The 18,207-nt window shown below is 34.4% G+C and overlaps 1 protein-coding gene across 1 annotated transcript; it reads left to right on the forward strand.

Moving 5' to 3' along the window:
- The first annotated feature begins 2,465 nt into the window (after positions 1 to 2,465).
- Positions 2,466 to 6,610, forward strand: LOC118201917 (uncharacterized). The gene is made up of 4 exons (XM_035374076.2): positions 2,466 to 2,509; positions 4,135 to 4,204; positions 4,313 to 4,350; positions 5,527 to 6,610. Exons 2-4 carry the CDS (start codon positions 4,186 to 4,188, stop codon positions 5,905 to 5,907), a joined length of 438 nt encoding a protein of 145 aa, XP_035229967.1. The 5' UTR covers positions 2,466 to 2,509; positions 4,135 to 4,185; the 3' UTR covers positions 5,908 to 6,610.
- The last annotated feature ends 11,597 nt before the right edge of the window (positions 6,611 to 18,207 follow it).

Below are 18,207 nucleotides of genomic sequence, written 5' to 3' on the forward strand. Positions count from 1 at the left end.
CCAATCTAGAGAAACTTAGCTTCGCAACAACAAAGATAACGCATTCATTTCTTATTGCCAATTAAATCATGCTTGATTCTTTATGGAATTTTTTCGAGGAAATAAGTGTTTGAGATTTACTTCGTAATTTTTAATATAGATATTTTGAGTTTTTATGTATTTTTGCCTTCTCGCGAAGTGAGAAGTGAATTAATTAAATGAGAAACACTCAATCGCATGTGAAAAACTGTTTCTTTTTGTTTTGTTTGCTTAATTTCTATTATACATCATTTTAGCTTTATTATAATATTTGAATAGAACATATGGCAACGATTAGATAATTCTATTCTTTAAAGGATATAAATTTTGTGCATTATGAGTTATAATATTAACGAAATATATAAGTTAACTGTTATATAATTATTGGATTATATGACAGTTAACTTAGTTTCCCTTATATATTTATTATATAAGTTAACTGTTATGTAATTATAAATACTGTTAAGTGAATCTAGCGCCAGAGTGTCGCTATGGTAAACAAATACTAGAGTGAATTTTAAAGAATGCATTTATTCTATTGTGATTTATGCGCTGTCGGCGAAGTAGATTTAATTCAATCCAATAAGTTTAAATGAAATGCAAGAAAAAATGCGTATAATTTAATATTCCGTACAAGGAAGTCATGTGGTGTACACATCAAATTTTTTTCCATTGGTATCCAAAAGATATCTACAATGAGAAACCAAATGTAATATTGCATTTCTAATATGATCATTTAGCCTACCAATGGATCTGTGTCTAATTTAATGGAATGTAATAACTGACATGGATGTATTCAAGAAGTGTCTCTTTAAGTTGCACGCTTTATGCGAAAAAGGGTGCTGTTTCGCAAACATACATTTAAAAAAAAAAAAAAAAAAAAAAAAAAGGATTTAGCCAGCAGGAAATATTTCTGGACAGCTAGACCATTTTTTTTTTTTTTTTTTTTTTTTTTTTTTAAATTTTATTTTTAGTTTGTAAGGCATAATTTAAAAAAGTCAATTTTAAATATAGTTTCTTCATTGGTATTTAAATATAACATTATAGAATAGATCTATTAGGTTTTTTTCGGATCAGAACAAACGAAAATTCAGTTATGCCCTCGCCGGGATTCCTATAATGGAGCTTCTGACAGCTAGCCGGATAGGTCATCAATTACTACAATGAGGAAGATTAAAATTTATTATGTTATCTACCCACTCAAAGGTGTTTGGGAGAGGTGGAAGACACCCAGTCAGCCTAGCTCAGATTGTGAAGAATTATCATCCATCACATTTTTAGTCAGACGCCAGTATAGAGCTATAATATTTTTTCGGAGCAAGAAATGTGGGAAAACAACTATGTTCTTCCCACGATTCGAAGTGCGGATCTTCCGATTCCTAAGAGGACGTGCTACCACTCACAGCACGAATTCACGTGACGGGGCTCCTGAAAATTCCTATTAACTTCATACATTCATTCTAGTTACAAGTTCATAGGTAAATATGATGTCAGCTGAGAACGGCGTAGAAATACATAACATATTAGGTGGCGTTCCCACAAATATACTGAAGTGCCACTGAATCTTGAAATATATTATTTCGAATGCTTTCATTTCTTGAAGTAATATTCATTAGTTGTCACTGACCTTAAAGACCCACAATCAGGTTAGGTCAACAATTTTATCCTAAAAAATCATCCAACCAGATCTAATTCTCAAAGCTCATGAACTCATCATTTCATTTGTTTTTCGATTATTTGACAGGGGCCGCATCAGCAGACTCTGATGTCCGCATGGAGCTTGCTACCTGTCGGTTAGTTTGCCCTTGTATATTTCATAGTAATCTACATGCTTCTTGTGAAGAAATGGCTGCAAAATATGGATGATCTTTGATTTTGAATCATTTGGAAGAAACTGAAATATACATCAAATTTTCACACAACAATTTTTTTAATTCAAAAAGTCTACAATTTTCTTAATTACATCCGTTAAATAATATGAAATATCCAGGTTTAAATTTCAACCATAAATTTTTCAGATTAAAAAAAAATAGGAGCTGTAATTCCAAATGTATTCGCTACAATTCATACATCATGACCAAAACTGGCGTATAATTTTTTCCATCCTCCTTTATTTTTGTCTTAAATGACTTGGACTAACTAACTGGAAAGAAATTACTTTTTTTAATAGGAAGAAAACGTGATTTTTATATCAAAAATGCTAAATGTCGTATCTCATTTTTAATCTGTCACAGGTTTGAGGAGGATCAAAGGTTACTTTGGCGCGACAAGGTTACATTCCGACACATTTACACATCTGATAGCATTATAATTAGCTAGTTTGCACACTTGTTTTCCCTTTTTACACTCTCTCAATCAACATAGAAGAAAAAATTACGTTTGCCCCTTTGACCCTCTCGTGTGGTATGAAAAGAATTAAAGCAGCTCCCAAAGGTATAAAAGCAAGGGAAACTCTCACAATTCATTCTCATCCTCAACAAGAAGACTAAAGGTAAGACAGTTTTTCTCATTATTTTTAAACAGCAGCCTTAGAGTATCCTAACTCGAGAATAAGCCTTTTTAAAGTGTACTAACTTCAAAATCTCTCTTGTCCCTATGCTTCAGCAACGCTCAAGCTCCAACACAGTTAAGACTTGGATCTCAGGATTTTTGTTTCGAATAATTTTACTGAACATCGTATTTAATGTTCTAAAATAGCACTGCAGTTTTAGTATGTAGGATCCAGTTAGCATGTGTACACACTGTATGTTTTGAAAGATTTTTTCGTTTGTAATACATTGCCATTTTGCTTTTACGATTAGGATTTTACCTTTACTTTATTTACCCCTGTTACCTATTAGCAATTAATGGAAAACATTATAAATAATTATGCAGACTATGTCATAGTAAATTCTACTTAAATTCCACGATGTACCATTATGAGTTACAAGGATGGGTTTGCAAGCGAAGAGAAGTGGTAATAACTTACTCTAATTATTATATAAAAAGCAATTTTGACCAACAAAACCGCATAGTACTTATTTAGAATGATTTAGTTTGAACAAAACCGCAACTGCTATAAATACAACTGCTGTCAACACGAAAATTATAGCAACAAACAACAGCGCGATCGCGCTTCTACGCATTTTTGGCGTAACACAAGAGAAGCGCTTCGCCACACACAGACGGTTAATTGATGTGCTTCTAAACACAAATTCTATTAAAATTATTAACACACACCAATCTCTCGATATCAGAGCATATTCAGAATATTGCAAAATTAAAAACATATGAAACAATATTCCTTTTGTTCACATACAGAACAGAAATTTGTTTCTATATTATTATTGTTGACTACTTTACCACATATAAATTTACTTCGAAATTTCAGTACTTTACACTTAAGCTAGCATGTTAATGAATGGCATTTCATCTTTGTAACCGAATTTCTAATACCTTAACTAAAGAAATCTGATAACTCTATTTCAAATTGTTTTAGGTTCCTATAGAACTAAACTGCTATTTCAAAAGAATATTCCTTCAAAATTATCAATTCTTTAATATTAATATGTCTTATTTCAAAGATAATAATAATAATAAAGTAGTTACAACCAATCTGCTTCTGTCTCTTTAAAATGAAGTTAACTTTATTCTATACATTTGTAATGTAACGATTTGTTTCTGTAAAGATTTGTTTCACAGTTTTACAGAGTAAAAAAGTAATTCACAGCAGGTAATTACTTCAGATGCCCGTGCTACTCAAGACTTTGAACGGTACTCCTAGAAATTGAAACATATGGGGGGGGGCAGCGTTTTATTGTATTTCACTCTATAGAATCAAGCATACAGAACTTACTAAATACTAACATTACATCTAACATCTTTTAAATTCTAAGTAAACCAAATTTTGCTTTGATCTATTTACAGTAAAGTTAATCATGTTACTGAGGAAATCTGCTCTTTATTAACTTGTTTTTTAAAACATTTGTGAAGGTTACAAAAATAAATTCATTAGATTTGTCAAATATTTTTCAAAACAAATTAAATTTTAGCATGATAAGAAATTAAACATTTTTAAACTTAATTAATAAATTACGTAAAATATTAGCAAATAAATCATGTTATCTTCGATTTCAGTACATTCTTTGGCCGTTACAGCTTTTCCATTTCTAGACAAAAGGCATAATTATGAAGTTCCTTATTTTAAGTAAGTTAATTTTTCATATATTATCATTTTTTTAATTTACAATGTATAAGATACTAATATAGATTCAAAATTATTTTTCAATAAATTAATCGTCCAGTTTTTTTTCAGGTGTTATGCTTCTAGCTGCAGCATACACAACAGCAAAGGTAAATAGAACTCAACATACAGTTTAAATATAATGCAAAATACAATTAACAGTATATAACCATAAATTTAATAACATGTATATGACTATATATATATTTAAATTTCATATATGTAATTCGTTTTCAGTTACATGATTAAAACATATACATTCATACATATATTTTAAGCATATAACTGAAAACATATTCGGTTCAGATATAGGCTAAACCAATGGAATATTTTTATTTAGATTTTGATGATTTTTTAAACCAAAAACTGATAAATATCAGAACTTGAATAGAAGTTTTATATATATATATATATATATATATATTTATAAACTAAACCTAAATACTTAAAAGCTAAATAAAAGGCTGACCGTATTCCCTCCTCGTCTAAACATTAAGAACTTTCACGGATTGTTCCATTTTCTGATAATTAACAAACAACTGCATACAGTGTATTGAATTTTTAAAAATGAATATTTTTACCGTAGCTGAACTACGTGGAATGATTATAACTATGCAATGTATCTGAAATTTATGTAATAGTTCCCAGAAAAAAATTAATAACATTTTCAAGAATGAAATTTTTTTAATAGTTTCTCAGCCAAGTCTCGTAGAGAAACTGTATTTTAGAACACACGAGTTCGATATATGGGTGTGCGTTTGTGCTCAAAGATAAAGGCTGAAAGTTATGTATTTCTAAAATAAGAATAATAAAATAATATAGCTCATAGTTGCATTAACGAATCTAAGCTTCGGCTTATTATTCTGACCCTTCATAAGAAATTTTATTTCATAATTCTTCTAAGACAAGAAAAAAAAGTATTAATCAGTAAGATATTAAGTTACAGTTTATCTTACTATAAATTAATGTTATAATTAAAAGTCAACACTGAAGATCGCGTAATACAAATGGAAAGCAGAAAGTTTTAACAATATGGTTACAAAACTATTTTTTTTTTTTTTTTTTTTTTTTTTTTTTCCATTTCTAATGAATGCGTAAGACTTAAATGATTTCTTAAGAAAAAAATAAAATATGGTTCAGATTTTGAAAGGATATCAGCTGAGAAATTATTATTTTTCAGTTATTTATTACAATTTCCTACAAAAATTACAAAACATACAGCTTTGTTATTGCATATCATTATTTAGTTATGATTTTCTTGCAAAGTAAAACAGCTTCTTTTTCAGAGAGCAAAACGTGAGGCATACGCTCTCCCTGATGGTGCTGACCTTTTAGTAGGACCAATTAAAACAACATTCTATTGCTTCAATGATGGCTATTATGCCGATATAGACAACAACTGCCAAATCTTTCACGTCTGCCATTCTATTGAGACTGAAGATGGTTCAAAAGAGACTCAGCAATGGTCTTTCATCTGTGGCAACCAGACCATCTTCAACCAACTCACATTAAGTTGCGCTGATCCCGAAGAGGCTGTACCCTGTCCGGACGCTCCAACCTTCTACAGCATCAATGAGAGGATTAATGCTGAAGATCCCAACCTCTACTTCTTGACCGAAGAAGACATAGTAAAAGCAGAAGCTTTGCTATCCAAGAACAGGAATTAAGGAAATTATGGTATTTTATGGCAGACCATAGCAACAGACGAACGGACTGTACTTTGGACTTGAGTAAAGAATGTTTTAAAAGCAGAGTCATCTGGTGTCATTCGAAAAGATGCGGTGAATGTTTTTACAGCCATTTTCAGGAACTTCTTGGGAATATTTCATTCTTTTCCATTACTTGGAACTTTCATACTTCGCATAAGTTTAGCTCTTCCGTACTAAATATTGGTTTGTTCTATGTTTAATCTATTTGTTAGGTACAGCTTAGCTTTATATGTCAGTTTTTAAGAAGAAAATTTCTTTGTGCTTCAATCTTATTTCCGAAACTGTTCGTGATGGTATGTAGATGATTTTGGGAATTTTTTAACTCTTTCCTTTATACTAGTTCTTTAGGGTACATTGAATTGCAAGTACTTTTGCTTACTTACGATCGAAATTGATTCAGAATTTAAATTATGGGAGTATTATAAAGTTTTTTTGTTTACAACACTTTTTTGCCACTTATTTATATGAATTAGAGAAAATTATCTTATTGCTATGTATTGCAAATGTTGAATGCTATATGTGTTGTATGAGGTGAAGGTGCAACAACAAGATTATTTAGATTGTTATATTTGCATAAAATTGCACTTGTGGTAACTGAATATTTTTGCCACAGCTTTCATCGTATGTTGTAATCTATAAATAAAACCAATTTTGCAATTTATACTTGTGTCTGTTTAATATTTTAAGTATTAAACTGTAGTCAAATTTGCATTACATTACTTAATCTTCATAAACTTTCATAGAAAAGGAAATGTTTTGTACAAATGATACACGAGAAAATCTACCGTAGAAATGGAGGATTAAATAAAGAACTTTCTTTCAATAACTTAGTTTTTAAATTGTCCTCAAATGCATTTTACTTACTTTTTTACAAGTTAAAAAAATCTTATTTATCCATATTATACTATTCATTATGTTTGAATCTCATAATACCAGCTATGACCAAAATCCGGCTCGGGAACCGCAGGTGGTAATGCAGTTCGCTTGCTAGCAATAGTTTTATTTTTTTAAATGTTAATACATTTTGAAAAATGATTCGTGCAAAGACACGCTTCTTTATCAATTAGTAATTTAATTTCTTAAACACATGTATAATATTTTATTCGATTTCAAACTGTCCGTTGCTCACCAGTTCTTCAGAGTAAGCAAAATGGCAAATAATTCCGTTTCTGAAGTATTTGAGAGTTTTTGGGAAGCATTTGAGGTTTGATGGACTCACGGTGTAAACTCTGTGGTGGGTGAGATTTAATATCTCCCCTCGCACTTGGTCAGCAGACATGTCACAATCTTCCGACGTAGGGCAGCATATTAGAATTCAATATCTTCATTCCTAAACAAGTTAGAGGGTTTTTGTGCACAGTTTTTGCAACAAAACTCTACAATCTTTTCTTTTTTTTTTTTTTTAATGGCTGCAACTCTTTCTTAACGACTCTGTTGTGGACGCTATGCTCAGTCAATACAGGGGATAATTTAATAAGGTAAATGATAATTCCAGAATGAATTAAGCATATTTTAATTTACAATATTAAAAGATGATGCAAGGGTTAGAATATCAAAGCGAACTTGTTTCAAGTTTTTCTTGTTGCCAATCTGGAGAAACTAAAGTTCGCAACAATAAAGCTAATATTACACGTAGAGGAATCTGCTACAATTTCTTGATAATTTAAGGCAAAGATTAGAAGGTATTTTCTTCCTCCTTTCGTGGTGTAACTGGACAGCACGTCCGACTAGCAATCGCGAGCTCCGGTGTCCTAATCCCGGCGAGAGCGTTGCACGTTTTTCACGTCTTCTGCATCGGTAAATCCAGTAACTCTACCAGTTTGTCATTTACTTCAACGACTATGCACATTAAAATTTTGGAGATCGTTGAAACGACGGACCTTCATTGCATTGACCTCGATTTCAAATCTTATTCAAATTTTCAGTTTCGTCAGATTGTTTGAGACAGAAATCTACCTTCATCATCAAAGTGTTCAGTTACCATTACCATTAACCGGTAAGTAACCAAACAGGCATGGAAGTTTCTTTTCTACAACTACAAAGCTTTTTCTCAAGACATAATGCATAGGTACAGGTGAAATCGCGCTGCTTGAGCTATTCTTTAGGATATTGCTCGAAAATGTTTTCTTTCTTTACCAGTATTATACTTCCTTTATCTATTGATACTTCTGGCTTTCGACGGTGATGTATGTCTGCTACGAAACACATTAACATTCTTTGTGAAAATGGGAAGCGAAACAGAAGACTGTACTAGTACCCACTGTCTGACTACCACAAAATTAAACGTAATTTACTCAAAACTTCTATTGGAGTTTTGCTATTTAAGCTTTCACTTTTGGCTTGGTTTGGTTTGTTTCATAATGGCAAAGCACGTGACTTTCATTTTTGAAATGCAATCTTTTAAGGTTTTCTATTGTTATAGTACTCTAAACATCAGCACACTCGATTCCAAACATTCGTCATTTCAGAATGCTATAAGACCTCAAGCGGATACTTGCTTTTGTCTAAAACTTCAAAATAATACAAATGTTTGTAGCTTGTCCTCCCATTAAGGATTACTAGAAGTTGATACAAAATTTCTTGTATGGTATGCGAAGCGTTCTATCGTAATTCATTGGAAGGCTTGTAGCAGCAGCTGGTTCAACTTCAAATACGAGCTTGTAGCTTATACCAAAAGGCAGGGCAGAACTTACGTAAGAGTACTGCCTTAAATTACGTAGGAGGAAAAAAGGAAATATAGAAAAACGAATTATAGATATCATGTACAAACAGCGGAATTCTTAATTCTTCAACTTACATGCAGCATTCGTAATATTTAATTATACCAAACATCTTCCCCCTTGTTTACTCCACATCTAAAAATTTCTTAAAAGCATCATTGAAAATTTTAAGAACGCTTTGAAGCGTGGTAAATTCCAGAATAATCTCAGTAACATCGGCATCTGATATACAGTGCGAACATGTAGAGTACTTTACATCAAACTTTCCATAATATGTTAGAAAATGTTATCCATCAGTTAAATTTCGATTCAAGGTCCAATTCTGAATTTCCTCGAATTTGAATCCTAATTCTGAAAAAACTTGAATTTTTCGGGTCTCAAATTGTCGAAACATTCTATCAATAATAAGAAGTTGGATAAAGAAGGGAACTTTTATTAAAAATAAATAAACTAATAATAATTATTATTATAAATATATTTTCTAAACTAAACATATAAGTGGGTATTCGGAAACTAAGTACCGTTTCATTCTAGCGCCGTCGCAACGCTGTGGTAGGCCTCCCGCGCATGCGCACTAGTCTTTCTTGTTCACTGACTTTCAATTGTCGCCATTTTGGTTGCTCTATGTTGTGTTTTCAGTTTGCTGTGCACATTCAAAATGTTTAAGACAATTAGTTCTCCCGCTGACTGTGAAATTCGTGCCGTGATTAAATTTTTGAACGCGAGGAATGTTAAACCGGCCGAAATTTATCGTCAAGTGACAGAAGTTTACGGTGAATACGCGATAAGTGATGGAATGGTGAGAAAGTGGGTAAGAATGTTTAATGCAGGTCGAACAAATGTCCACTCCGAGCAGCCTTCTGTTGTCACCGATGATTTGGTAAGGAAAGTTGATGAAGCAATTCATGAGAACAGACGCTTCACAATGACAACTCTTTCAGAGGCATTTCCACAAATTTCACGTACTGTTTTGTTCAAAATTGTGTCTGACCGCTTGAATTATCGCAAACTGTGTTCCCGATGGGTTCCAAAAATGCTCACTGATGTTCACAAAACAAAGCGACTTGGTAGTGCCCTGACATTTCTCACGCGGTACAGTGATAAGGGAGAAAACTTTTTAAACCAAATTGTGACAGGTGATGAAATTTGGGTGTGTCATTTCACACCAGAATCGAAACAACAATCGATGGAGTGGAGACACACTCATTCTCCGAAAATACAAAAGTTCAAAGTGACAATGTCATCACAAAAAATCATGTGCACTGTCTTCTGGGATAGGAAAGGCGTTTTGCTTACTGAATTTCTTCCCAGGGGTGAAACCATTAATGCGACACGGTATTGTGAGACTTTAACAAAACTAAAGCGTGCCATTCAAAACAAACGAAGAGGAATGCTCAGTAAAGGAATTGTGTTGCTCTATGACAATGCTCGGCCCCATACTGCTGGTGTCACTCAATTGTTAATTCGACAGTTTCATTGGGAGCAATTCGATCACCCGTCGTACAGCCCGAACTTGGCGCCGTCCGACTATCACTTGTTCCTGCACATGAAGCGCGAGCTTGGTGGCAAGCGCTTTGGATCTGACGATGACACGAAAAATGCTGCGGAGTCGTGGTTATCGAAACTGGCGGGAAGTTTCTTTGACGATGGTATACAAAAACTGGTCACCCGCTATGACAAGTGTTTGATCATTGGCGGAAACTATGTTGAAAAATAGTTTAAGACATGTATTTTCACGTAAAAATAAAATTGGATTCGAAAAAATTGTTTTACTATTTTTTTTTTCAAAACGGTACTTAGTTTCCGAATACGCTACGTATTTATCAACATGACAAAATTTATTAAAGGAAGTGCAGAATTAAACTCTTGAATCTTGAGGTTCATTTTCTTAAGCATATTTCAGTAATACATTAAATTTCAATTAATCCTTTTCGGCACGCTACCTTTTAAAGTTGGAGTTAAAAAAAAAGTAGGAGTCTAATTAGGCCTAGAGGAGTACACAAGTAAAATTTTGTGAAGATAGCACTTATCGTTTTAATTATGTGGGTGTGCCCAAAGTGGGCACCTTCGAAAAGAATGCTGAAACGAGCATTGTTGTCAATGAACTGACCGATGAAATGCGGAGAAACAAGGAATACAGACTCTCAGTTGTCCTAGATTATCGGTGAGCCCGGTCACACTTAGGGTTCGCCGTTTGATTTTAGGAAAGATAATGAAATACTTTTGAGATTCGCAGTAATTTTTTTCATTTTTTTCAAGATTTCAAGGTAAAAATTTAAAACTAATATATAATTAGGAGATTAGCATACAGCCAAAAAAATAACATAGAAATTTCTTTCCAAATAATTCCTTTTATACCCTAAAAAAAATCTGGGAGATTTCTTTGAAAAATGAGGATCTTAAAAAACTAAACATGGCTAAAATATATGGACTGGTTTGTGTTGAGCTGCCATCAGCTATAAATAAAGAAGGTTCAGAGTAACCTATAGTAACTGATAAATCCTTTTCCATTCAATTTTTCTGTGCGTACAGAAGGAACTTTTTAGATGTGTCCAGACCGGACACACTGTGCCGCAAAGGGCTAATAGTTCAAAATTCAGCAAATATGACCGAATCGTACGGAACTTAGTTGTTTATTAGACGCCTCTAAAACTGCATTAATTTCACTCTTTTTATTTATTTATTTATTTATTTTTTTTAGTGAATGCTTCTACTGAGTGTCAAGAAAGCTAATCTTTCCAGCCTTTGGAGTGAGTAAAAAATGTTAGGCTAGATTCTTAATTTTTTTTTCAATTCATAAATCCTTTTTATGATAGAGATTTTTCGCAACCGCAGCTATCTCTACATATAATAAAAGAGTCAGTCTGCGTGTCTTTCGTTCGTGCTGCGCGTAAGCTAATAGTATTGTTGCGTACGTACTGGTTCGTTACGAAATGAATGCACAAATCCGATGAAAAATGAACAAAATTTATTATTATCACTACAAATATTATTAAATGTCCTCAAATAATCGTGCAATATCACAGTAGTTATCTTCTAACTACTCAAACGTTCAAGAGAACTTAATTCAAAACAGCTAAAGAAAGCTAATCCGCGAATTCGCTACAATCAACAAGAGCAGTTTTCTAAACAAACTGGTAAAACAACAACAAACTACGTAACTAACTACGAACTGAGAGGGTTTTTTTTTTTTCCCCTTTTATATCGCTCGCGAGAACTTTCTCGAAATCAAAAAGAGATATTTATTTATTTAATGTTAAATGCACGTGCTCTTGTATTTTTAATTTTCTGGCTTAGCTTTCCTTTAATATTCGTCACGCGCTGCACTGCACGGGGAATAAAACAATTTAATTTATAATTCAACTAACATTAGCTATTTAAATACCAAATCCGTAACACTGCCCCCTTCCCAAGGACTGCACGTCAAGGGCAGTACAATCCCTGGACAGGAAGCCAAACTTACAACTAAGGCATAAATGCAATAATAAACATTACATTAAAAGAATAAACAACATGAATAATAAATGCAATCAAATACAAATCAAATGTTACCAAATAAATACAAATAAAATTCTAAATACACATTTAGAAACAAAAGGGACCATGGTCTTACACTATTTACAATTATTTACATTACGTACTATGGCTATAGTAATGAGTTAACCTGTCGTAATGAACGACTTTAGGTTTAGAGTTCGAAGACTCACGGATCCGAACCACGACGTCATTCAGCCTGTTTAGGACTGTGTGCAGACCATCCCAAGGTGACTGTAATTCAGGCCTGCCTCCTTTTCGTCGAATTGGGTTCTCTCCGATTCGACGTCGAATTCTCTTCTTTGAATCTGTGTCCAGTAGCTCTTATGTCGTATCTGGTCTTCACTTTCTCCGTCGCCAAGTTGACTCGCTTTCGTGCGGAACGGTGCATCTCTTCAAACCGGGCCTGGATATCTTGGATGTATTCCTCAGGCGATGAAGGTGCAACCGTAGGGACACCAAAAAGGCGGTCGCAAGGCAGATGAGGGTTGGTTGGTTTTCGACCGAAGAGCATCTGGGATGGAGAACAGTTGGTATTCTTGAGTTTCTTTTCCACCCTAGAATGATTTCGGCAGTTTCCCGAGCTGGGTCTTTCGGACAAGGCGTCGGCATTTCCAAGTGAGGATCCTTTCTGAGGATGGTTAGTCATGTCAGCAGATGCTGAAAGTAGTTTTTTGTTTTTGAAGTCTAAGGAAAAATTGTATTTCCTTAAAAAGTCCAATCCGAATATGCATGTATCTGTAACAACCGCCACACAAGCCGTATGATGGTAGGCGGCACTTCCAAACGTGATGGTCACGTTTAACTTCAAAGCTATGTCGATCTTATCACCAGATGCAGTCTCAAGGGTAACAGAGGATGGCGTCCAAATTAGTTTATCTTTAAATTGTTCAGCTAAATCTTTCCTAATGAAGGTAACATTAGCTCCTGTTCAATGATCATATTGCAAGGAACTCCATCGATATGCTCATTGATGGACAGTCGTTACTGTTGCCACTCACTGTAGAAATCTTGAGCGCTTTAAAACAAGGTTTTTCATTATCTGGCAACCTCTGTTCCTTGGTATGGTCATTAATTTGTTTCTTGCGTCGTCGCTGAGAAATGGTCTCAATTTTCGTACTCTGGGGTGTTCTGCAATTCTTTTGTACGTGGCCTTCAGCTCCACAGTTCAAGCACTTTAGTTTGTTGTCAATCCTTTTCCGTCCCATGGCATTTAATTGTCTGTTTAACCCGCCTCTCTTATTTTCCGTGCTCTGGGGTGTTCTGCAGTTCCTTCGTATGTGGCCTTCAACACCGCAGTTCCAGCACTTAAGGGTTGGTTTCTTCTCACCAGTATTCCATCTCAAGGCATTCACTGGTCTTATCAAATCATTCGTGACCTGGGGTGTTCTGCAATGCCGCCGCATGTGCCCTTCAATACCACATTTCCAACAACTTAGAGCCATTTTGTTCTCACTCCTATTCCGTATCAAAGTATTGACTTCTCTGGCTAAATCATCTAAACGAGCCTTCAACTGATCCACTGGCTCGTGGACTCGCACAGCTCTGACTGGGTAGCGATTTCTATGAGTTGCTGCCTCGAACTTCATGGTGTACAACAGAGCGCTTTTTATGTCCTTCACATCCGTCATTCGCAGCGCTTTCTGTATTTCAGGATCCCGGATGCCATCGATAAAGTACTGCAGGGACAGAATTTTCCTCGTTTCTCTCAGGCACTTCGTAAAGGCGAGGTGGGACAGCCTTTCAACATCCGTGGCGAGTTCCTGGAGTGATTCGGTGGGCTTCTGTTGACGGGATTTTAATTGAAGCCTGCTGTAGTCTTTTAAACATATCTCGCCAAAGCGCAGCTCCAATGCGCCGGATAGATCTTCGAAGTCAAGTCTTTGGTTTTCTGAAAGCGTCTGCCGGATATCCGCTGCGTCTGCTCTCAGAGAAGCGGCGAGATGACAGGCCTGAGCTTAGGAATCCCATCCATTCGCATCCGCAACTATAGAAAATTGGGTCTTATACACTTGCTACGATGTCTTCTCATCATATGTGGATAGCTTTAGAGATGGACGAGCAGTCATCGGTAAGAATTTAAAATCATCACTCTTGCTCCCTGCCGTCGCTACGAATTTCTTTAAAGTATCCATTTCTTTGGCAACTGAGAAACTCTCTCATCAATTTGTTGTTTAACGGAACACACTCTTTCTTCTATTACTGAATCAACTCTTACGCTGGTAATTTCTATTTTCATTTCCTCTTGACCTGCTTCAATCTTTTCTTGAACAGTCTTCATTTCCGCTTTTACGGATTCTTGGCCCAATTCATCTCTTCCTGACCAGCTTCCATCTTTTCTTTCATTTATTCTTTAAACGAGGCAAAGGCTGATATCAACTGCCTTAATTGCTCTTGCTTCGCTCTTATTATTGGCATTCAAATCCCACCGCTGCCATCAAAATTTGTTGCGTGCGTACAGGTTCGTTCGAAATGAATGCACAAGTACGATGAAAAATGAAGAAAATTTATTATTATCACTACAAATATGATTAAATGTCCTCAAATAATCATGCAGTATCACAATATATCAAAGTAATTATCTTCTAACTACTTGAGATTTGTGTCACTCGATAGTTCAACTAATTATTTTTGGACTTTCTATATCAGGTGATTAATCTCATTAATGCAATTTCTTTAAAAGTCTCTTAATTTCTTTAAATTCATGTAACAAATTAATTATTACAGTGGAATTAAATTTTCGCGCCCCCATTTGGAGATAAGATCCACAGTTTATGAAAGGCTGTGTTAGGCGATTCCTTAGGTTAGGATTTGAAAGATTCGAAGTTTGGAAATTTAAATTCTTTCGAAAATTCAGGTGTTTTCTTAGAGCAAATAAAATGTAATTAATAATTCAGTTAGCTTCTAAGGAATTAAAGCAATTATTTAGGTTTGATCTCAGTATATTGGTCAGTTAAGTGTATGGGTAAAACTAAATTACAGTTTTTCAGCAAAATGCTCAATTGACAGCTTGTTTTAAAATAATTTTCTTCTCTCGTATATATACGGTGACCATATTTTTTCGGAGAAAATAAAGGACACTTGTAACGTGACATGAGGGGGGTATGGTAATTTAAATTCGTGCTCAATAATTTTGTGTTAGGGGTGGGGGTTTGTGCGTTCGTGTGACGTCACAAATGTTAATTTGGGGTCTTCCAAGGTGTGACAAATTGTGACATGGGGATTGGGGATGGGCAGGGTCAAAATTATCCCAAATATTGCGATCATTTATGGACGCCTCCTGATAAAAAAAAACTCCAAAAAACTTAGTAATTCAAAAGGTTTATTAAAACAATAGAAGCAGTCATTAATATGTTCAACGAGTTTTAAATAATGTAATATGTAAATATAGTAGGATATTAAATAATTTATTGCTCATACTTTCCAGATGTATGGATTTTTCGCAAAAGTGCCGGTTCACGCTTCAAAAAGTCGTGAAATTCAAGGCAATTCATTTCAAAGTTAAATTTTACAGCTATGCTGGCTTGTAATGTACTAACACTTAATTGGGTTTTGTCACTGGTCCACATATTATTTACTAATGAAAATATTCTTTCGACGGGAGCATTAGTTCCAGGTAGACATAAAGCAAACTCAATGAGTTTACAAGTATTGTTGAAGGCAATATGATTCGCTTTAAAGTGATTAAATATCTCCACCCACCTTAGGTGGCAGGATTTGCTGTTTTGCCTCCATTCGTCAATATTTTCATTGGTAATGTAATTTTTTACGAGGGTAATTTCGTCAAATTCACCGTCGGATATTTCGACCGAACATTGTTCTGATATGAAAATGTAACTTGCCTCCACCTTCGACCACACAGGGACTTCTCGCAAAGTGATCCATTCAAAAACTTCTGCTTCATTGAAACACATGTCCCAATTGCTTAGATATTCAATGCATGTTTGATAAAACGTGCAAGCTTCAGAGATAAACTGTGTAGATTGCATATCTTGCACCTTTGATAACGTTTTCTTTATCACTATTGGAACAAACTTCTCATTTTTTCTTGAATTTAGTTTAGTTTTTAATTCCTTAACAAGTAACGATGTTTCACACATTGAAATATCTTGACCTTCAGCCTTCAAAATATATTGATGAAACATTGACGCTTGATTATGAACAAAAAATAACCATTCCTCTGATAATTCCCCATTGAAAAAAGTTTTAAGTATTGTTGGGCATTTATCCCGATTTAAAAAGTAAGCCTTTAAGGGTTCAAATAGTTGTAAAACTCTATCCAGTGCTGGCAGAAGAGTTAACCATCTTGTTTTACTGTAGCCAAGTAGCTTTTTGTATTGGACCTCTGCCTCATCACAAAATTGTTTCAATATTTCTTCTCGTATTGTGTAAGTATAGAAATGTGAGTAAATTTTTACCAATACCACTTCAATATCTATCGGAAGGCAATCGACCGCAGTGCTGATGCAATTATTGAATATGTGGGCTGCACAATTAACCCCAATCAATTTCTTTTTGCTAGATTGTTGCATTTTGTATAAAACATTGTTTTTTCCTCTTCTTTGAGAACCTCCAAAATTAACATTTGTATTATCCGCGCACAAGGCTACCAATTTCTTGGTGGTCCCAAATTTCTCCAGCGATTCATTGATACAATTTGTCAAAATATCGGAATTTTCACCGGGAAGCTGTTTTATATTCAAAACTTTTACTCTAACTCCAAAATTGGGTAAAAAATATCTGACGAGAATTGTACATAATTTGGTGTTGCCATGATTGGAACAATCAGAATAAATGGTGATATAATTTGTTTCGCTTAGGTCACTTTTGATCGCTTCAAATGAATATGGGGCAAAGACATTGCAAATAATTGATTCCGTTTTTGTCCTTGCGCAAGAACATTTTTCTTCGAAACACTTCTTAATTAGTCTGGAGGAGCAGTCACTAGATCTAAATGAATAATTGTGTTGAACTGAATGATAACACCACGATGCTTCTTTTAGGGCTAACGCGTTTTGGGTGTCATTATCTCTTTTATTAACAAAAAATTCATTTCATTTCTAACTCCAAAATTGGGTAAAAAATATCTGACGAGAATTGTACATAATTTGGTGTTGCCATGATTGGAACAATCAGAATAAATGGTGATATAATTTGTTTCGCTTAGGTCACTTTTGATCGCTTCAAATGAATATGGGGCGAAGACATTGCAAATAATTGATTCCGTTTTTGTCCTTGCGCAAGAATATTTTTCTTCGAAACACTTCTTAATTAGTCTGGAGGAGCAGTCACTAGATCTAAATGAATAATTGTGTTGAACTGAATGATAACACCACGATGCTTCTTTTAGGGCTAACGCGTTTTGGGTGTCATTATCTCTTTTATTAACAAAAAATTCATTTCATTTCTAACTCCAAAATTGGGTAAAAAATATCTGACGAGAATTGTACATAATTTGGTGTTGCCATGATTGGAACAATCAGAATAAATGGTGATATAATTTGTTTCGCTTAGGTCACTTTTGATCGCTTCAAATGAATATGGGGCGAAGACATTGCAAATAATTGATTCCGTTTTTGTCCTTGCGCAAGAATATTTTTCTTCGAAACACTTCTTAATTAGTATGGAGGAGCAGTCACTAGATCTAAATGAATAATTGTGTTGAACTGAATGATAACACCACGATGCTTCTTTTAGGGCTAAGGCGTTTTGGGTGTCATTATCTCTTTTATTAACAAAAAATTCATTTGCTCGTCAAAATTCATTTGCTCGTCGAAGCCTGCCTATCCGCATCTTTGTGTTTTGAAGTTTGAAGATGCTGATTAATTGCTGATCTGCCGCTGTTTGCAATGTTGAAAGTGGCTAAACATTTACTGCATCTGATATCGCTATCCGATTTTCCTTTTTTTATGAAAGGGAATTCTCCCTGCAATGCTTGGTTGAAAGTGCACTTTCTTTTAGGCGCCATGAATGGTAAAAGTCAAGATTTCTATAAAATTTAGTT

The sequence above is a fragment of the Stegodyphus dumicola genome, chromosome 1, assembly GCF_044657685.1.
Source record: "Stegodyphus dumicola isolate Sdum_Otavi_A_Nest chromosome 1, ASM4465768v1".
Lineage (NCBI taxonomy): Eukaryota > Metazoa > Arthropoda > Arachnida > Araneae > Eresidae > Stegodyphus > Stegodyphus dumicola.